Source organism: Eublepharis macularius, chromosome 4 (assembly GCF_028583425.1).
Source record: "Eublepharis macularius isolate TG4126 chromosome 4, MPM_Emac_v1.0, whole genome shotgun sequence".
In the NCBI taxonomy this organism is placed as follows: Eukaryota; Metazoa; Chordata; class Lepidosauria; order Squamata; family Eublepharidae; genus Eublepharis; species Eublepharis macularius.
Genome location: NC_072793.1, coordinates 128,990,090 through 129,016,914, shown reverse-complemented (window position 1 = coordinate 129,016,914; position 26,825 = coordinate 128,990,090). Strand labels below are relative to the sequence as shown.

Below are 26,825 nucleotides of genomic sequence, written 5' to 3'. Positions count from 1 at the left end.
GGGGGCTGAAGATCTCCCAGATTTACCATTGGTCTCTCTCCAGACTACAGAGATCCATTCCCCCAAAGAAAATGGCTGCTTTGGTGGATGACTCTATGGTATTATACCCCAATGAGATCCCTCTCCTCCCCAAACCCTGCCCTCCCCAGGCCCCACCCCTAAATCTCCTGAAATTTCCCAACCGAGATTTGGTAACCCTCCATGGAGACCAGGGTTGCTCTTCATGCTGTGGATGGCTGTGTGAAGCTCCTCTGACTGGAGCTTTTGAGGCTCAGGACAAATGTGGAGGAGTTGCTTTTCTTGCTGACACTGAGGTCACATCCTTGTCGTGATTTTAAATAGCGGGAGGAGCAGCAGAGGAATCGGTGCAAAAGGTCGTGGAAAAGATGACCAGTGAAAAGCATGTAGATCCAAGGGTTGCAACAGCTGTTCAGACTTGCCAGGAGTGTAGTGATTATGAATGGCAATTCTGTTAAAAGGAAATACATAAGAAGGAAATAAGTAACATGTAGTGCTGTGAATTTTCAGTAAAACAGACATTACCAATGCATCCAAGTTCATGAGGGTCAGAAAAAAAACTGGAGGAGCCTGTTTACAAAATCACAGTTCAATGTGCATATTGTCAATAAGACAATATGGCTGTAGGCAATGACAGCAGAGAGGCAGATAAAAAGAAATATGAGTAGGTAGGTAATGACTGTGTCTGGGCTGACTTCAGCACAGGGCAAAGTAGGGCATCTGCCAGGGCCTGTGGCTTCTGGTGTGGCCCACTGCTGCCGAGTCCCTTCTCCCACATCTCCTCTGATGCCTGCATTCACCCCCTTCCACTAGCTGCTTGTGAGTGCTTTGTCATCTCTGTTCCCAGTTGCATATGCTGCCTTGCGATGCAGTACACAAAGGCTCAACATTGCTGGTGGCCTTGGCAGTAGCACTCCTAACTGCACCTACCAGCTCCACAGCGGACTAATTTAGGCCTCTTTGGGACCGAATCAGGCCTGCTGCAGAGCGCAGAAGCACTCCAGGGCATGTCACACTACCTCTCAGTGCTCCCATGCTGCAGTAGGCTGATTTCATCCTGAAACAGGCTGAAATTGGCCCACTGCAGAGCACAGGGGCACTCCAGGGCCCGTTGCACCGCTCCTGCAGTGCTCCTACACTGAAAGTGGGCCTGTTTCTGGCTGAAATCGGCCCACTGTAGTGCATGGGAGCACACTGCGCCATCTGACAGCCTGACATGTGGTGGGAGTAGGGATCCCAGACCCCCGGTGGGGGTGAGGGAGCTCCTGCCGCCGCTCCCCACACCCCTCCCCCACTTGCCTGAGCAGTGGGGGGGCACACACCTTCCTTGTGCGCTCCCCTGCCGCACAGCGCGCTCCCGTGCACCACAGCCACCAGGATCAGGCCTGTTTTGGCCCAGATCGGGGCCGCTCCAGAGCGCAGGAGCACTCCTGCGCTTCACAGTGCTCAAAACGGGCTCAATCCGTGGCAAATCGGGCCCATTTTCAGCAGCAGCGGAGCGCAGGAGCACTCTGCAGCGCCCAAAATGGGCCGTTCTGCTGCAGATCGGGCCCGTTTTTGAGGCGCTGTGGAGCACAGGAACACTCCTGCACTCCACAGCGCCCAAAACAGGCCCATTCTGCCATGGATCGGGCCCATTTTGAGGTGCTGCAGAGCGCAGGAACTCTCCTGCGCTCCACAGTGCTTCAAAACCGGGCCCGATCCGCGGCAGAATGGCCCATTTTGGGCGCATTCTGCAGCACCTGGTTGCACGATGACATCACCCCAAAGTGACGTCATCGCGCCTGTGGGGGCATGTACGCGTGCTCCATGTGTGTGCACCCCCTCCCAAAAGGTAAGTGCCAGGCCCCTGTCCCCCCCACCGGGAGATTGAGGGGGCCTGGCAACCCTAGGTGGGGGCTTATGGGTGGAAAGGCAAGAAAGGGAGCCTAGTAGTGGGCGTGGAGGCCTTGAGCACTCTCTGCCCAGGACCCCCAAAGCCTGGAACTGGTCCTGAGCTGTGTGGCCAGAACACAGAACATTATATTAATTCTAATAGGGTAGCTGTGTTACTCTGTTGCAGCAAAAAGAAACAGAAATCTTGTGGCACCCAAAAGACTATCAACATCTTATTCCACCCTAAATTTTGTGGCCTAGAGCCCATTTCCACAAATTTATGCTGGAATAATATGTTGTTAGTCTGTAAGGTACTATAAGGTTCTTGTTTATTTTTGTTGCGCGCGGTAGTAGAAGGGCTGGCCCTGCCATTAGTGTCATAATGGGTCATTTAATGGGTCATTTAATTTTAATATATTTATGCCAAAACTGGGGACATCATAGGGGTTTTCTGCCTCATCCTCCATTCCAAAATGTCCTGGGCCTTCCATGGGTGGTACAGTGCCCCCTGATCATAGGGAAAGGGCTAAAGGTGAGAGTTTTGTTTCCAGATGGGTAACTTCGAAAAATGTTACACTAAGGTGAGGAAACCAGAATGTTCAAGTGTAAGGCAATAATATTTTTTCAGGCTTTTTAAAAAAAAGGTTCCGATTACATCTATCAAACTTTTGTTCATTCAAAATATATTGTTGATAATCCCACTGTGCCCAATTGAGTTTTATTTCTGAATGAAAATTAGCAGACTACATCATATCATTTTTAGGGATGAGTTTCCAAATGTTCCACTCAACACACAAAATTATATTTTTCCAGATATTAGTGTTGAAGGATAGCAACAACTTGTATACAAAGAAGAAGAGAAAATGATCCTGCAGAGGGCAGAAAACTCTAGCGAGCCAGGACTGTAGGGAGAGTACTGTCTTTCTAAAGGGGCTTTTTGTTGTCTGTCTGCAAAATGCTATTCTTTGAGAATTTTGCATACAAACTCAACTTTTATGGCAGCTAAATTTATTTCTTCTCTTTCCTCTCTAGTTTTTTAGTTATATTAACAAGGCTTTTGTTACTCTCAATCCTGACTAGAAATGGGCATGAACAGAAAAAAAAATCAACATGATGTTCGTTGTTCATAGCCATTCACGAACAGGGACTCACAAACAACCACGAACATGACCCTGTTCACAAACATGTTTGTGGTTGGCTGTTCGTAGGGGCCAGCAGGCTCTCCTCCAGCCATCATCCAAGTTTGGTCAAGATCCCTACTGCACCACTCCCAGAAACCTGACCTGAGCAGGCAGCAGGAAAGGTACCAATAGTAAATAATAGCTTGGCCCAGAGCCTGGCAGCAGCCCTGAAGGGGTAGATCCATATCCCACCACACACAAAGAAAATTCAAGCTCCAATGCCTGTCTCTCTATCAAAATGCCAAGAGCAGCTGTCTCCCTCTCCACTGTCTGCAAAGACTAGCCAGAGCTGGGAACCCCCCCCCCCATGGTCTTTGCTCTCTTGTAACAAATTTGGAGCTCCACACTTGGAAGGAAGACCTGCCTATCAATCTAAATTGGGCTTAGATTGGGGTTTCCAGGGCAACAGCAGGAGTTCTAACAGAGTTCAGACAATCCCTTCCTATGTTGCCAAGGGAATTGATTGCAGGTGCCAGACTGTCTGGCTTGATGAACAGCAAGGAACGAGGCTTGCAAGGATCACCTGTCCCTTTAGAATGGGGCCTCATGAACAGCTTGTTCACAAACAGCAGATTGGGCTGTTCGTGGCTTTTTTTTGTTCGTATTGCTGTTCGTGCCCATCTCTAATCCTGACTACTGCCTGGGCACTCTGCCAATAGTTAAGACTATAAAAGTAGATCCAGGTTTTAATTTGGATAGTTCAGCAATCTGATCTAACTTGTAGAGAAACTAGGTTTAGAAAGTCAGACTTTCCCACAAATGCTTTCTATCCACTACCCCAGACTTTCACCCACTGCTCCCTTCTCCTCCCCAAATTTGCCTACTATCTTCTACTATTGCAAGAGTGGGAGTGTTAATAGCAGATAATGAGTGACAGTATGCGACAATGGCAGGAGCATTTGATAGAACAATAGGGGGCAGCAGAAACAACAGAGGCAACATTAATTTGTACAGGGTGCAGTAATTCCCTCCTGCTTGGTCCCCAATCTCTACACCCAAAACCTGGTTCTGAATGGCTGTCTCTTTGCACAGTATTACAGGATATCATGTTGGCTGCTGCAAACATTCCATCCGCAGTAAAATGTGTAGGAACCTTCTTGTATTTATGCCATGTTGTAATAAAAGTTTACTGCAAAGCCAAAATGTTGTTTGCACAAGAATGTAGGAGTTATGGTTTGTTTTTTGTTTGTTCTACAATAAATGTGTCAAATCACTAAAACACAATTATGGGATGACTTGTTCCATTGTTTAATGTTCAAGGGAATACACTTTCAAGGGAATACACCTGCTTTGAACCGCTGTAGCTGAACACCAAGGAGAAACACAAAAAAGCTAGAAGATGCTTTCCATGCATTAACTACTGTTAAAAACATACATCATATTGCCTGCTTAGTGTTAGGTTGTTCTTTTGTGAGGTCTTCTTTTGTTCATTCACAGCTTAATCAGAGACATTGATAATAAACAGAAAATGTCCTTCTTGCCTCAACCCATCAATTTAGTCACCCAATCCCAAAAAACTTAGTTTCATAATAGCAAATAACTTGGAACAACACACACCTTGGATTGTAACATAATCCTTCCTAGTCTTCAAAAAAACTCATAGGATTTGTGACCTCAGGCACCCCTTCAAAAACCTCAACGGTCACAATAACTGACTGTGAATGTTCAAAATACAAAACAATGTTAGAGGAAAATTCAGATAAATCAGGCACCAATGGGGAGCTGGGCTTTGCTTCGTGAGTGGAAGAGGCACAAGCCTGCTTGATGGAGACAGGATGAACAAGATGACTAGCTTGGGAAAGGCAGTAGTGGTGTCCCTATTTCATGTGGCCATGCACTTCCTTCCCAGCCTAAATCTCAAGTGAAAGCTTCCTTGTAGTTGCTATGCTCAAAATGCAATGGTTTTGTTTCCACTTTAGTCACACACAATGTAGCCAGTAGTCCATTTACTCTGCACAACATAGTAAAGCAAGATGGTTTTAGGTCCTTCAGAAAAACAACAGCTAAGATGATATACCACTCCATCTTACCCATATTTTGAGCACTAGTTGGGACAGGATTAGATGGTTGGATTGGAGACCCAGTATGATTTGAGGGGCTCCTTCTTGATTGACCATAGGAGGAAGTTGCCTTTTTGACTTAATTGGCACTGCTGGCAGATAAAGAGGTAATTTAAATTTGAGCTACTTGAGTTTTGTTCACCCCCATTAATTAGGTCACAGTGTACATTGTGTGAGCAGTCTGTCCAGCCTCTGCTGTTTTAATAGCTGCTTATGATATAAAAATTGTAAGCCACTGAATCTAATGCACTTTATATCGCATTAACAAGCCACCCACCTGAGCAAAATGCTGCCAGCTCCCACCCAGGACAGCAAACATGAATAGAATGTGAGAACATGCCAAGTGACTGGGCATGATTGGCTCCTGCCTCCATATGCTGCGGATGTATCTTTGACAATAAAAGTGCTTCTGAGTCAAGACCCTGAATGTTCCAATCTCTCTTCTTCCCATCGATTAGATCCTGTCTTGTAATCGAGGGCCATCTATCAGCTCTGATAAGTTTAAAACTCTTCCTGGGAACATTTAATCAAAACTCTAAATTCATCGGTCAGCTCCAGGAACATTTAATTAACTACAGTTTCTTTGTAAGGCATCAAGAGCAACCATTCTAATTCTTTGTCACAACCTGGCAGCACCAATCAAGGTATTCAAGCCTTTTGTCCGTCCCAGGAGACAACCATTAAGGTCTTTGTCTTACTGACTGAAGTCACTCTCCAGCCTCAGGGTCCATTCAGCCCTATAAGAATCCTGGCTCTGCCCCAATCAAATTGAACAGTGTGATAGGCGCCTACTTTGAATCTTAGCACTGCTTCCTCAGATACCTCTCTGAGCCTTACTCCCTGGCCAAAGGCGCAGGATGTTCGAAGCCCTATTTCTCCGTGGACTACTCTACTCCTATGAAGGTAACTATCTCCTGAATCCCACAATCTATTCCAAACTCTGGCTAATTTTCTAGGACTCTGGTGTACTTGCGTAAACCATTTATTTGCCTCTTGTGTGTGTGTTTTCCTCTTTAAATAAAAACTACTCTTTATTTCGAAGAACACACATCTCATCAGTTTCCTTGGGGAGGGGACTCCGTAAAAATTGGTGGAGGATCTCACTTGTTACCCCTCTCACATAGCCTTCTCCTTGCTGCCAATTTGCCTCTTTAAAAATCTTTTTATTGAAAGAGAAATAAATGTAATTCCCCCAACTAATTAGGAGACTGCCAACAGCTGTGCATTTCTGTCACCATTTTGACTAATCAGGGTTTCTTTGTTTGTTTGTTTAATACATATTATAATTTGCCATGGATGCCAGATTTTTTTAAAAAAATCTCCTGTAGCCCAACTTCCAACAGAGAGAAAACCCAGAAGCAGGACAAATTTAGCATGGTGTCATGTAATTGCTCCACAAAAGAGCACTGCTGTAATTAATCTAAGTAACAGCAAAACATTTCTGTGGAAACACCCTTACTTAGATTACATGGTTATGGATGCAAGATAGATATCAATATGTCCCAAAGTCTCCTAGGATGAAACAAAATGGAGTATTTCCTTTTGAAAATATAAAAGCTAGCTGTTCATCAGAACTCTCTCCTTAAGAGGAAGGGTTTTTATTCCTGCTGTTGCCAAATATGGATAATTTGGGTCACACAGTTTCATAACACTAACTGTCATTGCTAACATTCAATACATAACTTAAGCAAAATATTGTAATATCCTGACAAATACAATTTAAGGGGGCTGAGGCAGCTTCATATCCGGTTATCTATTGACAAAGGTTTACAAATGTTTTACAGTACATTTAGAAGAAGTAGGAGTGGAGAAACATAATCTAATGCAAGCAGGGGACCCACGAGAACTTGTGGGGGAGCATCTCATTCCCCTTCCACTAATATTTCCTCTTTCATTTTCCTGAAAGCACCTATAGCCTCCCCCCTTTCCCTGCTTCCTTCTCTCCTTCCCACCTACTGCCCAATCTACCTTTATCTGCTCCCTTGTCTTCAGTTTTCCCACTTTCCCTTTCCCTGTCAGCCTGTCCCTGGGAAAACTCTGGGTGATTTGTGCAGTGCCAACAGCCAGGTTAGGCCCAGTTGTGCAGTGCCAGTAGAGCTGGGCCCAGTTGTGTGGTGCCATCCAGGCTCGGCCCAGTTGCATAGAGGAGAACCTGAAAGGACTTGCATGGGACACCTCACTTTCCCTGTATTTCCCTCCCCACACTATTTCCTATTTCCCTTCTCCTGGCAGCTCCATATCCTCAATCTTTTCTGCTTCTTTCTCTCCTTCCCACCCACCCACCTACTTTTATTTGGCCCCTCCACCCCCATCTTTAGCTATATTTATTATTTGTGAGGACCCAATGCAGCTCACATAGTTCTCCTCTCCTTCATTTTATCCTTGCAACGACTCCATGAGGTAGGTTAGGCCGAGGGTGTATAACTGGCCCAAGGTTATCCAGTGAGCTTCCATAGACGAATGGGGATTTGAAACTGGGTCTCCCAGATTCTAGTCCGAACTGCTATAAACACTACACCACACTGTCTTTTGGGAGGTGGCTGCTGTTGAACACTAGCAAGCATCTGAGTCTGAATGAGTTATGCAAGTCATGTGGCAGCAGGTTACCTGGTGGCAGGTTTTCCAGATGTTCCATTATAGCAGGGGTTATCCTATTCCCAATCATCATCACACTCTGTCCCCCAACCTGGATGGTTGGAGGAAGAGGCATGGGAAAGGCTGGAGGCAAGACTGAGGCACACATGTAAGCCCACCTGTCATGCTGGGAAATGATATTATCTCCAGCAGAATGCAGAGGTGATAAGTTGCATCAGGGTCTGATTCTCTAAAATTCAGGTCCAAACGATAAGTTTCAGGTTGATTTTTAGAGAACTGGCCCCCAGCACAACCCCTCACTTCTGCATTATGCTCTAAATGACATCATTTTCCAGTGTGACAAGGGGCACAGGTTAAACACCACAGCCCGTGTCCCCTTGGTTGCCCCTCAGGGGACCTGGCAACCCTGCCTGGTGGTTGCTGCTGGGCCTGACCCCAATAAGTCCTCCCTCAAAGACCAAAAGAAGCCCTTGCAAGGGCCTTCCCCCCTCCCCCTGCCTGTTACTGATAGAAACAAAGGTTTGACGGCTGGCAGTACTTTGTGGTTGCCTAGCAATGGCAGCTGAGGGCATTCATTTCTTAAAGCTACAGAAGGTGCATCTATCATTTTGGAGGGTTTTAACACACACGTCCCTCAACATATTTTTAAAAACGATTTTTAGGCTTCAGATTTTTCTGCAAAGATCTCTCTTGTCTGTCTATGGCCCAATCTCTCAATTTAAGTATCCACATGGGGTCATATGGAGAATTAGATATATTGATTGTACAACATCTGGAAAATAATTTATGAGAACTTTCTATTATTGGGATAAATGTCTCTTATTAAGCTGAGAATGGACAAAAGAACACCTCACAAAAATATAAATTAACAATGAGCAAGCCAAATGATGGGTAATTTTAACAATAGCTACTACTTAGGTAAATTCAGCCAACAGGTTTTTCGTGGGTTTGCTGTCTTTCTCATTTTAGCTTAGCATGTCAGAAAGTGGCCAGTGTGAATCCAGCCTAGCCTACCTTGCAAGGCTGTTTCAAGGATTATTGAGATAATGCATGTGAAGGACTTTGCATACGATACAGTGCTAAATAAATGGCAAGTATTCTTATGAAAGGGCAAAATTCTTTCCATGTCCTGTGGTAGAGACCACAGACATTAGAAAGGCAGCCTAGAGTGTCCTCTGGAAGTGACACCATATCTTCTCAAACTCTCCAGTCCTCCCTAGATACTGCCCCCAAACCTGACATTTGCTAAGGCACTGTTGTGAACCCTAGAAACAGATAGGGATAGAATGATTACTTTTGCAAATAGAAATGCTTGTAAACAATCTTGCCACATTTGGTATTTGAGATAGGGATATTAATGTGTTTGAGTAATTAGTTTAAAAGATATTACAGACTAAAAGTGTCCCTTAGATCAGATGGCATACAGCCATGTTTAAAAAAACAGTGAAAAACAGACTCCATTAGTACAAATGTTTAGGCATGTGCTATAAAATTTGAAGAGCGCAGGGCAAAGGTGCGGACACTTCTGATGCTCAGTCATTAGTACGGGGCATAGATACTCTGTCCAGAAAAGCCCTTTACAGCTCCACATGTCAAAGAAAACAACTATTCTTTCCATTAGAAAGAACTTATCACGTAGCTTTCTGAAATATGTTTTTCAGTATCAAACTTCTGGCCTACCTATGACAGAGTCAGAATGCTTTTCTTGGTAGATTGTTAGCTTGTGCTCTTTCCAGCTGTTTGCACAGCAGCCTTTTTCAAGTGTCCTAGTTAAAGTGGTGGCATAATCCTAAACTTATTTTCTTCAAAGCTAAATTTTGTAGAAATTACAGTGTTTAGGATTGTGGCTTTAATGTTGTTTTCGTTTATTGCTTCACCTTTTGGGACAAATTTCTCGAAGATTTTTTAATAGCCTCATGTGATGTAGATTAATTATAGGGGATTAATTATGGATCATTTCTTGTACTTGCAAAAGAGAACAAAAGTTCTCAGAGGCAGAAAACCTCTCGATATTTGTGTTAGGAGGCAACATCGGGGAAGCCTTCTATACCTTGTTGTTGGCCCTCCATGGTAACTGGTTGGCTACTGTGAGACAAGATGCTGGACTAGATGGCCCACGGCTCTGAACCAGCAGTGTTCTTATGTTCTTATGTGAAGTCAATGAACTGCCTAGCGTAGTGTTGGGCTACGAGATGGGAGACTCAAGTTCAAACCACTATGAAGCTCATGAAATGGAGTCACCAACAAGCCTGGAGAAAAATGGACCTCTCTCTCTTTTAATAGAAGCTGAAAAGGATATTATTTACCAGGTGATACGATATACTTTCATGCCATGAAAAGCTTCATCTGCCCATCCCCTTACATTAAACACTAGGCCTGTAAGCAACACAATGTGCTTTCAGGATTGTTGGTGGGGTAAACTAGATGTGAGGAGAATCATGTACACCGGTCTGAATTCCTTGAAGGAAGGGTGAGATAAAAATTTGATTGACATATTTTTCAAAATAGTTATAAATGCATCTGCTAAGAAATCCTAGCTCTGTTCAAACACCATTTATTTATTTATTTATTTATTTATTTATTTATTTATTTATTTATTTATTTATTTATTTATTTATTTATTTATTTATTTATAGCCCACCTTTCTCACTGAGATTCAAGGCAGATTACATAGTATGAGATAAGTACAATCAATATCAAGGACATTTCCATAAACAATGCCATAGGGTAAATAAATGCAAGTTTACAAAGACATAACATTAGCAAGAATCCAATACAGAGTTGAAGAAATGCCAAAACAATGCATAAGCAATTCTAGGATTGACATTAGACAACATATAACTACCCAGTAGGATCATACTCGAAGCACAAGTGGCACATAGGAGCACATACTTAAAGCAACAGATAGGAGGTAAGGCAACATAGTGGTGAAGTCTATGATCCCTGATTAGAAAGATAATTTCAAGGGCTAGCAAAGAACAAGACTCACATGTTACCTCAGTTTCCTCTGGTCACAAAATGGGCCCTTTGGTGCCTTTTTCTGCATCTTCTGTCTGAAGGAGGGCGTACTGACTCTTGAAAGCTCACACTCTGAAAATCTTGTTGGGCTCTAAGGTGCCCCTGGACCTAGATCCTGTTTTTCTGCTTGGTTAGCTGATACCCTAGCCAGCACCATGTTTCCCATTAGAATCAACACACACACAAAAAAAGTCACATTGTAGTTTCTTGGCTATCTAAGGAAAAGATCTGTAAAGGCACTCTTAAAGATAAAACCTGACTCTGCTTTACTCCTCACATCAATTAAGGAAGAGTTATAAAGCCTCCTTCCTTGCTAGGGTGCTGCCTGTTTTTGGCTAGTGCTGTCAACTGGAGAGAAGTTACTAAAGGACACTCCATAGGGAGGTTTAATAGGAATTTCATTTTGTGAAAGTGTCTGGAACCTGGTCACCCTTTTTCTCATCTCTCTGCAAAGCCTCTGTCAAGGCCTCACATACTCATAGCAACACCAATCTCACCAGATTCCTAAATATAATAAATTCTTCAAATCCAAATAAGATTCTTTCCAACACTGGGATCAATCAGCAGCCTTCTGATCTGACAGTTATTATGTTAATTTTTCTGTCTGTTTTCATTTTTCCCCAGGCAGTGCGGAGCAAAAGGATAGAGTGCCCAAAAGGGAATGTTGTTCATTTCAAACATTTTACCTGTGTCCCCAGCAAACAGAATTGTCCTTATTGTCATTTCTCATCTGTACACAGCATTTCTACTTTCTAACAACATAGTTTTATAAACAACAGCTTTTGGGAAGGTTTTGGGATTCTTTATAAGCATGGAGTTTGCAGCTGTTGTCTGGAGTGATGTATACTAATCAGGGATGATGACGTCCTTGCTTTCTCCAACAGGCAATATGCCTGCTTTGAAAAGTGGGGAAGCAGTACCAACAGAGGCTGAGAATGAGGCAGGCAGGAAGAGAGGTCACTTACAGCTTCCCTCCTCTTAATTCCCCACCTCAAGAAAATATCACCCGCTCTGAAGATGGGGAGATGGGGGCGATATTTATTTTACACCACTTATAGTCTGCTTTTCTATAAAAGACTCATATGGAGGGATATTGAAGCGCCTCACCACAAGCAACCCTGCCTCTCTGCCCTCTGTCCTTGGATATCAGAGCTTGGAAATAACTATTCCAGAAAGGATTTTTGTCTTTTTTTTTCCTCTTAAAGATAACCAAAGAATGAGGTTTCTGGTTCTCTGTCTGTCACCCGAATTGTTGTATAGCTTGAAGGTCACCCAGAAGACTAGAAGAGTTCCATTTACTTCTCCTCTGTCCTTATTAACTATGGGAATAGTTGGTAAGCAAAATATCCAAAGAAATATTTGGATTGGCAACTATCTTAACCATTTTTGGCTCATAAAGGACCATATTGGGGTGATGTAATCTCATGCACTTATTTGCCTTCACTAAAGATCATAGAGCAAAGCACCATTCTGATGTATTATGAGGTACATATATAAAGAGAGAACCTTTTATCTGCCCTTTTTTTTCAGATGAGCTTCTTCCTCATCTTTCATTTTGCTGTTATCTTTGCTTTGTTATCTTCACTCCCCTTTTCTACCTACTGTTTTCTTCTCAGCATCCTTTTCCATTTTTTTCTCATTTTGCGAACAAAGTAGCTTTTGTAGAATCCATTTTCATTAGGGAGTATGTGACAGTTTTCAAACTTCACAGGGCTTCCTCAAAAAGACCTTTGTCTTCCTGGCCAATTAGCAGTGCAAGCACATACTCATTTCAAGTAATTGTCACAAAAATCCTCCAATTTTTCCTGAGATGTTAATGAAAGAAACGTTTTTTGCTATACATGTGGCTAGCAAGAGCTATTTTTTTTTATCCTCTACTTTTCTCTTCAACGGAGACCCAAAGCGGCTTACAACATCAGTTTCCCTTTTCCATTTTATCATCACAACACTACGAGGTAGGTTAGGCTGAGAGAGAGTGACTAGCCCGGTGCCACTCCATGAGCTTCTATGAAAGAGCTGGAATTCAAAAGTGAGTCTCCCAGAGCCTAGTCTTACACTCTAACCACTATACCACAAACATAAGACTGAATCATCACATGGCCATCAGTAGAGTTACCCAACTATGACATGCAGTTCCCTCATGTGGACAAGATGGCATCTGATTAGAGCAGAAGGGGCTATGTCTGCTACACCATCTGAACCCCTTTCAGCAGCAAGTGAAGTATAAAACTGGAAAAAAGACAAAGGAAGATGTACAAATGGATATCCAAAGTGTTTTTAATTGTTAAATACGAGCTACAGGAGGGCCTAATTTTCTTCCTAACTTCCTAACCAATTTTCTTCCTAACTTTCACATATGAGCAGTCAGTGTGATGCGGTGGCAAAAAAGGCCAATTCAATCCTGGCTTGTATCAAAGGGGCCATAGCATCGAAATTGCAGGAGGACATAGCCCCTCTCTATACTGCCTTGGTCAGGCCGCACCTGGAGTATTGTGTGGAGTTCTGGAGGCCTCACTTCAAAAAGGATGTGGACAAAATCGAGAGGGTGCAGAGGAGAGTGATGAGGATGACCAGGGGTCTGGAGACTGAGCCCTACGAGGAAAGGCTGAAGGCCTTGGGAATGTTTAGTTTGGAGAAGAGGAAACTGAGGGGGGACAGGATTGCTCTCTTTAAGTATTGAAAGGCTGTCATTTGGAGGAGGGCAGGGAGCTGTCCCAGTTGGCAGCAGAGGGCAGGACCCAAAACAATGGGCTTAAATTACATGCACAAAGGTACCGGCTGGATATTAGGAAGAACTTTTTCATGGTCAGAGTAGTTCAAAAGTGGAATCAGCTGCCTAGGGAGGTGGTGAGCTCCCCTTCACAGGCAGTTTTCAAGAAGAGGCTGGATGAATACTTGTCAGAGATTCTTTAGGCTGATCCTGTGCTGGGCAGGGGGTTGGACTAGATGGTCTGTATGGCCCCTTCCAACTCTATGATTCTATGATAACTTTTACCAGCATGCATTCCAACCTGTATGTTTCCTGTCAATTAGGTAAACAGAAACTCTGAAGGAAATATTGCGCTCAGGGAAACGATATCTGTAGAAGAAAAGTTAAATCCCTTCCCCTCCATCTATTACGGCAACAATCTGAGTCGGGGGGCAGGGGTGTCCCATTGCTGCTATTTAACAATAAAAACAGTAGTGAAGACCAGTTCACTGATTTTTTTTCCAGCATTTTGTCAACAGTCAGCATGGTGTAGTGGCTAGAGTGGAAGAAGAAGATGTGGAAGAGCCACTTTCAAATCTCCACTTTGTCGTAGAAGCTCACTGGTGGCCTTGGGCCAGTCACTTTCTTTCAGCCTGACTTACCTCACAGGGTTTCTGATGAGAGGATAATATGGAGGAGAGGAGAATGATGTTGTAATCCATTTTTGGGACCCATTGGTCAAAAAGCACAGTATAATTTTTTTTAATGAAATATTTGTCTTCTTTGACCCTCAGCCTGCATCGTTTCATACGGGTGGGTGGGACATTAATAGTAGTAGTAGTAGTAATAATAATATGCCTGCATAGAAAAATAACTGCAGTCACTGCACTTTCTATGTCTGGCATTGACCCTTTTACTGTCTGAAGCAAAAGGAAATACATGGGATTGACAAAGCGTTCTCAATTTATTTAATCACTTTTTTATCTTACTGTGTCTTCATCATAGTTCATCACATTTATACAGTATTATGTCTTGTTATATTACATTTATGTCATGGTGTACACAGGCCTATCTTATTTGTATCCTCATAGCAACCCTGTGAGGTAAGCCCTGCTGAGAAGTAATGACGTGCCTAAGGCTTCTCCCCAGGGAGCTCCATGGCTGAGCAGGGATTTGAACCTGGGTTTATGACATCTAAGCCCATTAATCACTGCAGCGCACTGATTATTAGAACCAAGCATGAGATTGGAGTCATAGCATAAGAATCATTTTCCCTGTACCCTCAAGAAAGCATGCTGATGAGACAGTTTTGAACTGAAAAATAGCAAAATGAGGAAGTGTTAAAAAAAAACCCTCACTAGGCAATTCCTTTGCTTTAACATACAGACTCCTGAGTTTGGAAGGAAAGAAGGGAGGGAGGGAAGGACATGGAGCAAAGATGTTTATGGCTGGCAAATGAGTAGCTTGGATCTCAGTAGGGAGGCACACAAGATCTTTGGCATATGGCTGTTATATTTGGGGTTATGTTAATGATAGCTACTAAACTTATAAAAATAGGACTAGAAGGAACATGGTGGACCTCCTAGTCCAGAAATGGCCAATTAGCACCTGTGGCCCAGCTCCAATCCTTTAAAAAATAATGTATGGTTCCAAATTTTGATCAATATTAAATATTTTGCCCATTGTTCCATTAGTAAGGAAGATAAACTTATGAGAGTTAGACATGGGCATTTATGTCTACATATGGATATAGGCAGCATTTCAATGTTTCTTTTGGGGTGTATTTCTAAAGAATGTTGTAGACATGGCAGACTACATATTCTTCTTAACTCTGAAGTACTTATTACTAAGCACTAGCTTTATTACAAATCCTAGCTTCCTTTGAAGGATTTCAGGTTATACAGCAATATATATATGTATGGTCTCTAGGCTGCTGTTGCACTCATGAAAATAGAGAGGGAGGTGCTGGGTATCCAAGATATGATATGAAAGTTCTCTTTGTGGCATTTGATCTGTGATGGTTCATTCACACATGCAAGTCATGAGCCTGCAATTGTGAACCCCACAGATCCAAGCTGATGCTCTGCAGGACTGCTTTTGATTGCTGAAGTCTACATGCTATATGCCAAAGGGTGAAGAGGGTTGAAAGGTAATATCAAATCCAGTGCTTCACAGTTGCCTCACTTCTCTCATTTAGAACCAAGAACTGACTATTTCATTGGGATGAGACGGACTTGACCACTTAACCTTGTGCTATTTCAGAGGGACAAGTTGGGAATAAGTGTTTGGATAAATAGATTCTCCCTGGCTTATGGAGAGTCAGCATACAAGTTGGACAGAAAGGAGTCAGTAAGAGAGAGAACAGTCTTATTCCCTCAGCAAGTTATGCTTGATGTCTGTCTGCATCAGGGCCTTTTTTTCAGGGGGAACGTGGTGGAACGGAGTTCCGGCACCTCTTGAAAATACTTGGAAATAGTCCTTGAAAATAATATTATTTCAAAGAATCCTTTGTGTTTCTTCCTCATTTCCCTCTTGAAAGTTCCGCCACCTCTTTTCCCAGAAAAAAACCCTGGTCTGCTTGCTAGGAATGAACTTAAACCTCCTGATTTTAAGCAAATAGGAATCAGCTTACAAACAGTATGGAACCGGAGCAACTGCAACTACATTTTTTATTAAAGAAATCCATTGCTATAAATTTGCCTTTATTTAAGACCCATGTGGCAATCCTTGTCCCTGACCTGGAAACCAGTTCCTTGATATCCTTTCGTTCAGCTCTAAACTGCTGAGAACCTGGCCACCCATTCACAAAATCCCTTTGGCTCCCTCACTGAGTCCCCAAATGAAGAAACTTACCAATATCATCTCTTGATCAAATATCCCTTCAGGGCTGACCCAGCATGACTTTGCAGAAGCATAAAGCTGGATGAAATTGACCTGTTCCACAAGTGGTGGTTCTTTCCTTCGGCACAAGGAGACTTCCTCTGGCACAAGAGGCTCACAGAAAGTGCCACAACTAGTGAAACAGATCTCTAATATACCAGATGCCCACCTGTGCCATTTCTTCTTACCTACTGCCTGTCATACGATACCATTTCTGAAGTATCAAAGTATCACATTTTACAGACAAGACAGCAAGAGAAAGAGACACCGGATAACTTTACCAAGGTCATCTAAATAATGCCCGGAATGTCACAGATCCACATCTCATCCTTCCTCCCACCTATTATGCTAGCAAGTGATCTTCTGCTGTCACCACTTAAATAATATTTCCTTTTTTAAAAGCTGAAATATCTATTAAATCTTTATTTTGCTGTTGCCTCTTATACTACAGATCAACTATCATGACAATCTCAATCAAAAATATATCTGTATTTTAAAGAAGTTATTGTGTGGCAATTCTCTGCAGTTATGGCATTAAGGTAGTATTGACATAGAAAAATAAAGGGGAACAAACCGTACCTTCTTTTGGTGCATTCTCGTCCCACGCAATCCACATCTGCACAATAAAAAAAGGAGTCCAGCACATAATGAAAGCTAAGACTATGATGAAGGTCATTTTCACAGTCCGGATCTTTGCTTTGGAAATGAGTTTCACACTGCTGACCCTGGAGAGGGTGCCCCTGTGAGAATGGCCAGAGGTCAGGTTCATGTTGGTCTCATGGATTGTTTTCAGCTTCACGTTCTGCCAGATTTTGAAGCTGATCAAACCATAGCAGACACTGAGCATGAGCACGGGGATGATGTACACAGTCAAGGTTATCCAAGTGATGTAGGCTTTAGAACCCCAGGGTTGAATGAATTTTGCCCAGCAATCAATCTCCCCATTGCCCACATCCCTCATTGAAAATATCTGGAGCTGTGGGATGCTGAAGAGAAGGCACACAATCCAAGTGAGGAGGACGGACAACCGGTCAGACCTCCTGTGCAAAGATCTCAAGGGTTGACAGATAGCCAAGCATCGATCCAGGGACATCAACAAGAGCATGTATGTCGAAGCAAACATCCCCACCACCTGCAGGTATTTGATCAACCTGCAGAGGTAATCTGGCCCATAGAACCGGAAAGTGATGTCCCAAATGAGTTGAGGCAAGACCTGGAAAACAGCCACAGCCAGGTCAGCAATGCTCAGGTGCTTCATGAAGAAATACATGCGGGAGTGTTTGTGACGGGTGGTGTGGATGGCCAACAACACACAAAGGTTCCCAGTCAGGGCAAGGAAGAAGATGAGGCACAGCACAGCCACCTCCACCTTGGCAACTTCCTCATTCCTTATCTGTTTGGTTCTGTTTGTCTGACACGTCTGATTCTCCATGGTGGAGTTGCTCAGGGAGCAGTTATAATAAGAGTACAGATCACTACTCAATAAGCATGGAGAATCCATTGTAGACTCTTTCCATGCAGTGCCTTTGGCTAGGTGGGTCTGAGATGGGAGCCTCCTTCAGTGCACTGCAGTCCTCTTTAGAACCTCTCCCCTCTGGGGACCAGGCCTTTCAGTTCTTCGTTCCCTTTCCTGTAATGCCCCTTAGTCCCATTTGGGGTTTTGCCTCATACTTTTTAATCCAATTCACACACTTTGGGCTTGTGTCCTTCACTTGGTATCCACACAGAAGGACAGTTGAGTTTTGAGCTTTCCCTTTCTTCTGCTGACTTAGCTGTCCAGATGAAGGTCGGATGCAGGAAAGATCTGAGCATCCAGCTCCATGCCGTTACCTCCCAGTAACTTGCTGTGTTCCTCCTGGGCTCTTACTACAATCACAGAAAAAGAAGGCAAGGAGTTTTACCTGAAAACCATACTACCATTCACCCCGATCATCCTCCCAAACCCTTCTAAATATAGTGCTTTCTTACTAGGCACTCATTCACAGAAGCGTGCTTCATTCATTTCCATGCTTTGTTCCAGTTTACTTTAAAGCAATGCTGAAGCATTGCTCATTGGTTCTCTGAGTCCCTGTGGAGCTGCAGTGTTTATTCCAGCATCTTCATATTTAAAAAAAGAAAAAAATATCAGTGCAGGCAGGTAAAGGAGATAAGAACCCTGCCACCTGTCCTCAAACAGCCAACAACTATACACATAAACACACACACACACACAGCACACATCTTTGATAAATGCTCCTTTCTTAGTTGTAAAGGAATTTTTTCCACTTACCTTTAACTCGTCTCTTTCTTTTAAAAGATCCTTGGCTGAAGGACTCTTTCTTCTTGTTTCAATGGAATATGGAAGGCTAACCTTATCCAAAGGAGATTATCTAAGAATTCCAGGTGACTTTTTTGTCCCTGTGATACATCTAACCACTCCACAAGTTTGCTGTCAAATGAATCCAGGAGGACAGAGAGGAGGAAAGGGGAGGAGCAGAGGCTGCAGCCAGCCTTCAGAGTCATTCATGAGCAAAATATATTGCTTCCATCCTTATAGTGCTAGGTTTAGTCTTATCCATTAGGTGGTGCAAGAGGCCACCTCTTCATTCCCCAGCCAAGTAAACTAGTAAAAAGATCAGTAGACTGGACTGAGATTTCCCTCAATAAGAACTTTGCTGTCTGTATTAGTTTTAGATATGAAGAATTAGACACAGTATGCGTTCATATGTGCTGGGATCTAAAGACCTGTGATTTTTGTTTTGAGTCCATAATTAAGATTTTACTTGATTCTGTCATACAAATCAGAAAGCAGTTGCCAGTCCTCTCACCCTACTTTTGAACCTGAAGGGAGATTTAAAAACATATCGTGATATAACTTGGTGAAGTCAGCTATTCAAAGCAACCAAAGCAGAATTACACTAGCCTAGATAATCCCCTAAACTAAATTTCTTTTTCAATCCCAGGCATTGTATGGAAACAATGAGTGAAGTTATATAAAGATTTGTGACTACCACTTCCAGAAAGTCATTTTAGATCAAACTTCTCACAGGAATAGAATTTACACTTGACATTTTTCAAAAACGTCAAAGTACTTTGGAGTGTTTCTGTGAACTGCTTCACACATATTTTTATATTCTGTAATCTGCCTTGAATCTCAGTGAGAAGCGTATACCATAAGAAAATAAATAAAGAAATAAAAACCATCTCTTGTACAAAGAATGGGAAGAGGTCTTCTCCTTGAAAGACATCCCAGTTAGACCATTCTAACTAACACTTTTTCTGGAATTGCACTAAGAATCATAAAAAAATATTAACAATTTCAAATCTTTTAAACTAGCAATGTTACTGGATTTCATGGAAATAATGTTTTAATTCGAAAATTTCTGATGTGGTTCCTCCTGGTTTGGACTAAAATATTTTTTTCTGGCTGCAACTGCCCCCCGCCCCAGACTCTACTAATAAAATCTGATAGAAATATTACCACTAATATAATGGCAAAAATGCCATCAAAGAAACAGAATCAGGAACATGGGAGAAATATGGGAGAAATAAAAAGGCTCACGATGACAGTGTATGAAAATGAAAGAGAATAGTCAACAATATATCCAATCCACACATCCCTGATGGTGATGAAGAATGCTGTCAAGTCATAGCTGACTTATGGTGACCCCTGGTGGGGTATTCATACCAATGGACTAGCAGAGGTGGTTTGCAATCGTCTGCCTCTGAAATCCTTGTTTTTGTTGGAGGTCTCCCATCCAATTACTAATCAAGGTCAACCCTGCTTAGCTTTCAAGATATGACAAGTTCAGGCTTGTCTGGGCTATCCAAGTCAGGGCTCATACATCCCTACAGATGACTAATCTTAATGACAGTGTTTGTTTAAACCGTTGTCGCACCCATCAACCATATTTTTATCATGCACTTCCTCCTCCTCCTCCTTTTAGTCTTCATAACCACCCTGTGAAGAAAGTTAGGTTCAGAGAGAGTGAAGGGGCCAAGATCGCTAGTGAACTTCAGGGTTGAGTCAGGGTTTAAACCTGGACCTTCCTAGTCCAACACTGTAAACCCCACAGCATTAAATCTCCAAAAAGGATTTTCAAACTCTAGGGGTGTTTAGACACTGTTTGGGATGAAGGGTGCATGTACGGATGCTGTGTTTTGCATTTTTCAAGTTTTCACTCTAATTTTCCTGAAGCAATTCAATGTGTTTACAGTTTCTGCTACTTTCAAAGTAATTCTATACTAAATGTACGTGAGCTGCCTGCCCCCCCCTTAATTATTTAATTCCATTAGGAATTTTATCCCATTGAAACAGAAGGTATAAATTGTATATTCCATACTTTTCATCCAATTTCTTTTGTTAACTAGATGGTTTTACCCCTCCCCTCACAGCGCCCCCATAGCTTGAAAAAGTGAGAAGCATATGGGTGCTCTTTGAAGTGAATTGATTAGATGTTGATTTCTTATAGTAACAATTCAGTTGTGTGGCAAAAGCTTTGAGGGAGAGCCCCATCTGTTAAGCCTGGATTGGAGCTGCAGCTTAATTACTCTCCTTTTGTGTTGACAATCAGACTACATAAAAGAATGTCAAGCGCTAATGAAAAGCGGCTTTCCTATTTGCAGTATTTACTGATGAGGGGGAAGCAAGGGGAGGATCCAGCTCTTGGGAATGATTTGCTGTTTAGAAGCACACAAATGTTGCTTGTGGACTTCTCTGATTTATTTGTAGGAGGGCTGGCAACTTCCAAAAGAATGTTGAAGTCTGCATTCCCCTGCTCTCAGATATCGAAATTTTTATAGCCCAACATTCTGCCTTGAATAAATTGTGCACGCAAATTTATGTCTTCTCTCATCTTGAATAGAAAATGGCATTTTCTTTCCTAAAGATGTGTTTCTCGGTCACATACTGGCAAAGGAGAACTGGAACACACAGAACATCTCAGAGTGATCACGAGTGTGTGATAGGGAGAGTTACAACTGTACAAGGAAACTAGCATCTATGACAAGGGAAACAATAATTCATTAACCGAAATTTGTATATCCTTACTTGTTTACATTTTATAAAATACAGTTTTTGTTTACTTTTAAACTGACCAAGTTCTGTTGATGTTTGGTCCAAGCAGTTCAGCAAAATCCATCTACATATGTTGCATGAATATGAGCACTAAAAAAAATAAAAGTCCTCATCTTGGTAGCAACCACATTTTATGACTTGGAATAGTATTATAAGGACATTGTAGAACCACAAATAGCTTCTACAAAACCCGCCAAATTATATGTTTGCTAATACTGCAAAGTATTGAAAACAATGTGTGCATTTTCCCCCAAAGGAAAGAATTTATTTCCCAGCGTGTTAATGCCTTGGTTCGTATTGACTGAGATCAGACAGAACACAAAATCATGGATTATTTTACTTATGATTATCTTATGAAATAAAATTCCACTCACAGTTGATCATTCAGATTCTGATCTGCCTTGACAATTTACCCATGGTTTTGTGTGATATTAGAACTAGGCTTGCCAGGTTTCATGCCATAGTCAAATCTCCACCAGCAACCTGCACTTCACATTGCTGCTCCTTTGGGCTGTGGGAGCCTACATGACAATATGACATTACTTCCAGGGAAAACCCAAAAGTGACATAACACCAGTCTAGGAAACACCAGAAACACTATGGTTTTACCATAGAGTTTTCAGCAATTCCTACAGTGATAGGATGTCACTTCTGTTCCCCTCCCCCAAAAGTGACATCATGCCATGTGCACCAATGTTCCTGCCTCCCCATCTGCTGCCAAGTGCCAGCCATTGGCTAGCAACCCTAATCAGAACTGAGGTGAAGAAGCACTGACACACAAACACTTAGCACTCATTTGTGAATTAAAACAAAGTAGACATCAGAATCAATTTCTCTGTTGGTTTTTACCATTGTTCATCTTCATCTAACACATATTTGACGGATTCTTATAATACACATCACAAAAGAGCCAGTATGGTGTAGTAGTTAAGAATGACAGACTAGGATCTGGGAGACCCAGGTTTGAATAGCCAAGCAAGTCATAGTTTTGGGAGTAGGGCTATTTTCTTCATGATGTTAATGTAATCCACATTATGCTATCCATTCTGTATAATTAGATAAGTAAAACAACAGTTCTCCATACATTATACCATACGAGAGGATCCACATATGTTCCCCCTATTTAGAATGCTTGAACACCAGCATGTTCAGCTCATGCCCCGTTTGTCAGTTGCAAACAAGGGGCTGATTTATCAGTGGTGGGTTTGACTTTTTTGGTGACCAGTTCATGGCTGTTCATTATATTCTTCCCTAACCTTGCAATACAGCAACTGGCTTTTCCTGCAGCCATGAGCATCATTCTTCCCACCATACCACAGGTAATAGATCAAGATGGTAGCTGTGTTAGTCTGTCTGTAGCAGCAGAAAAGAGCAAGAGTCCAGTAGCATCTATAAGACTAACAAAATTTGTGGTAGGGTATGAGTTTTCGTGAGTCACAGCTTCAGAACTGAAGAAGTGAGCTGTGACTCACGAAAACTCATGCCATACCACAAATTTTGTTAGTCTTATAGGTGCTACTGGACTCTTGCCTTTTTATACCACTGGTAAGTTTGCTGCATTCAAAGCACCCATCCTCTGGGGACTCCTGTATTTGCTTGTTATCCAAATAGGCAGTTTCCTAATTCACTGGGAGAGTTAGCTTTGAGGAGACAAATGAGCGGGGGTAACTGGGATTCTCCATCTATGTTTACAGGGATTATTCCATTAGAGAACTCTCAAATAAGCCAGGCAGATATTCAACCAGAAAGGGTTTTTATTAAAGAGAAATAAACATACAGAAAATCACACACAGCACACATACAAGGTGAACCAAGAGAATCAGGGAAGAAAGGGGGAGAAAGCAGATTCAGGGAGGGCAACAATTACCAGTCTTGAAGATAAAGGTCCATGAAGACATCGGCAAAATGACCAGTGTTTCACAATGAAGAGAAGAGGCCCAAATAGATTTGGGGGTGTATGGCAGGCCTCAAGACACACACACACACTCACTGGTGGCTAGCAAATCCAGTTATAGGGCAAAATGTTCCCTGGGGCAAGCTGACATCTTCTCCCCCAAAACAATAATTTAATGGGTTGTCCAGAGGCTGGACAATAAGTTGGGAGAAGTTTGATGGTTCCTTACTGGGGTGTACTATAGGTGAAAAGTGTTTGATGACCCTTTAAGCATCAGATGGGAAAAGCTACCAGGTTTGCTGAATAGCTTGATTAGGGTAGGTGAGTGTTAGGAAGTGAGATCAGGCATTGACAAGATAAGTCAGGAGTTTCCTGGGATCCTCATTTTTCTAAATTACGTGTCTCTCACTGGGGCATGGAGGGGCATCCATCAATCAACCGCTCTGACTCACTTTGGTAATTTTCCAGGCTCCTGCCAGTTAGCATCCACTCTGGACCAACCAGTGCCTTGGTCTTTATGATATATGAGGAAGGGGTGTTTATAATATGATTGTCTCACATCTGATTGTCTTATTCCAACATTGAAAGGTTAACTGTTGAACACATGCAACACAAGCATCCCTCCCCCTATTAGTACTATCCTGTTCCATATGAAATAATTTCTGTTCTGAATATTATTTAGGATGGAATATGAGAAAGCATTAGGTACTATACCTCATTGGCTTGGTAAACATTTTGGTTTTTTATAGCATGTTCACAATGAGATTGTAGATGTGTATATTTTTAAAGATTCGGATGTTCTGATGCAACACAGCCATGTAGACACTGGGTCTGGCCCTAACCTGATTCTCTTTAATATAAATGACACCCTGCACTTCTGGTTCAGTACTACCATATCAACAACATGGGAAGTTTTCCCATATAGACAGCCTGGTTAGTTTTGCGCCAGTCTAAATGGTACTGTTTGTTCTTAAACACATCAACAAGAAATTCAGTGACTTCTACCAGGGGTTGTTGCTTGCCAATGGACATTCATTGTCATCAGACATCCAGTGCTTTTTGGCACAAAGATGGCTTTCTCACAGCAGCCACCCAAAAGCTATTTGTTTGTTGACATCTCCAATTTTAAAAGACACAGATAAAAACAAGGAAAGTTATATTTGACGTTTTTAAGTCGAGAGTTACCACTTAGCATCTCCATATGTCTTCATTGTCTGGCCATGAAACCAGCTAATCTTGCAAGCCATTCTCAGATAGATGCCATTAATTTGATACTTGCAAAAAACAGGTATTGCCAACTAGTCAACATTGCTCATTTCAAGGATGCATCTGACTGCTCAGGCACAAGGAATAGAAGAACAGCAAGCAATACCATGGTTTATGCAAGCTGGTCAACTGACCCAAACAAGCTTGACTTCAGGGGATACTGCTTCTCCTCCAATAAAGGAGATGATTCAGATCTTGGACTGGGCAATGGCAGCCACAAGTCGCAATTTCCAAGTAGCGACTGTGCATGTACAAAGCTGTCTGGCCTGCAGCCATGTTTAAGATAAAATTTTGCAAGCAACGTCAGGGTGGTCTGACAGATGCTCTAGGTGTGAGCTTTCCTCAAGGGAGTTTGAATAAGGTATGTTTACCTAACAAGCATGTCCATAACAAAGTTCACAAAATGTCTGATGGCCATATCTTACTTTAAGGATAATATGGAAATACCATAGAAGACAGCATTTGTCTTGGCTTTGCTGGTTTTAAAGAGAAAGTGACTATGTTGGAAATATTCTAATAAACACATTTGACCTCATTACATCATGCTGATTGTGGGCATCATGGCAGTGGATGGGTGGAAGGCAAAAGGAGATCATGGCTTTATTCATCACAGCCCATGGAATTTTGACACTGCATGGATCCATACATCGGGCAACCTGCCTGACATCCAATGGCAACCCTTCTCATTCCACATGCTGGGACAATGTGAGATGGCAGGTGTAAGGATCCCACATGGGTGCATTTTACTCCATGGGTTTCCTGCCATCTTGGAGTGAAGTTGGATGATAACTTGAGAACTGGTCACATCCCTGAATGTCTCTACCCCAAGATCCCTTAAGAGCAGTCAGGTGTGTAGGCACTGCCTTCCCTCTCCAAATGGAGCTGGCCCAATGCCCAACATTCCCACTACAAAGTTGTGACAAGAACACACAATCCAAGTGACTATCTGATAACACCCCACCACAATGTGGTGTACTAAGCCAAGGCAGGGAGAGTGGGAAAGCTGGAGCAACTGCCCGCAGGCTCCATGGCAGAGCCTGGCTATAAAGGATCTAGGCAGATGGAACAGAGAACTACATCCCTCTGGTCTGTACAAGAAGTCCCCCCTCCCAACCAGCCTAAATAGCCTGAGACAAAGAGAAAAAAGAGGGGCTCCCTTTCACCCCACTCTTCAGCCTGGTAACTGCAAAACGGGCCCTGGGTTAGCCTGAGAACCTCGCTTTTGGGCAAACAAAAATGTTGCATGATATCTACATTTAAAGGCATTAATTCACTTTCCATCTTCTGTTTCATAAACTTCCATGAATGGGATTACTGAATGGGCACCAGGCAAGAATGCCAATCAGAAGTATATCCCAATCAGAAGGCAGAAGATGCATTTGAAGTACTGCATTCCCTGGCTGTGATCTGGAGTACTGCACAAAGAGGTGGTTATGCTACACAGGCAGTCCCCAACCAACATGGGAAGACTGAAGCCTTAGGATACTCATTCCAAAAACGGCATGTAATGCCTTCAGAGTGGCCAAAAACATCATCAGAACAGTGAGAAAGCTTAGGAGTTCCCGAGCACACTTTGGTACAGTACAAAAAACAAATTAAAGGAGGGAGGAAAATAATTTATCCAGGACATGTTGGCAAATATCCAAGTCTGCAATTGTATTCTTAGAATGGAATAATGAATGTGCTGTGGGCTAAATTGGACTAGATGGTTTCTTGGTCAGTTACTGGGATCAGTTACCATCAAAAATGTCACCTTAATTTTAAAAGCTCTTCAGGCCCACATATAAAACCCTGAAGTTGGGACCAGGGTATTTAAATGATATTGTTCTGCCTGGACATAATCACAAGTCCACTTCCATGTCTAACTCCCAAGTGAAATGAAGTGAAGAGAGACACTACACAAGAGAGAGAGAGAGAGAGAGAGAGAGAGAGAGAGAGAGAGAGAGAGAGAGAGAGAGAGAGAGAGAGAGAGAGAGAGAGAGAGAGAATTCTATATCGTCGTCACCACCACCACCACCACCACCCTTCATCTCTGGAATAGCCTCTAATTGGAAGTATGCACGCCTCCCTGCCTGGCTTTCTTTCAATGGCAGATGAAGGTAAACCTCTTAGGAGTATGTATTCTGCTGAGTTTTCAAATTTATGTTGATTTGCATATGCTCTCATTGATGTTTTGGGCTCTGTGATTGATGGAGTTTCATTTTCTTTTAAGCCACCTTGAACACATTGTGAGGAGGCAGGACATAAAGATCTTAAGAAACAATTTTTTTGTAGAAAAAACAGAGAGGGAAAA

At 42.5% G+C, this 26,825-nt stretch overlaps 1 protein-coding gene across 1 annotated transcript; it reads right to left on the bottom strand.

Annotated features, from left to right (window-relative positions):
* Positions 1–221: 221 nt before the first annotated feature.
* Positions 222–17,817, bottom strand: OXTR (oxytocin receptor). The gene is made up of 2 exons (XM_054978372.1): positions 16,896–17,817; positions 222–469 (listed from the first exon to the last, which is right to left on the bottom strand). The coding sequence occupies exons 1-2, from the start codon at positions 17,815–17,817 to the stop codon at positions 222–224; spliced, it is 1,170 nt and encodes a 389-aa protein (XP_054834347.1).
* Between the last annotated feature and the right edge of the window lie 9,008 nt (positions 17,818–26,825).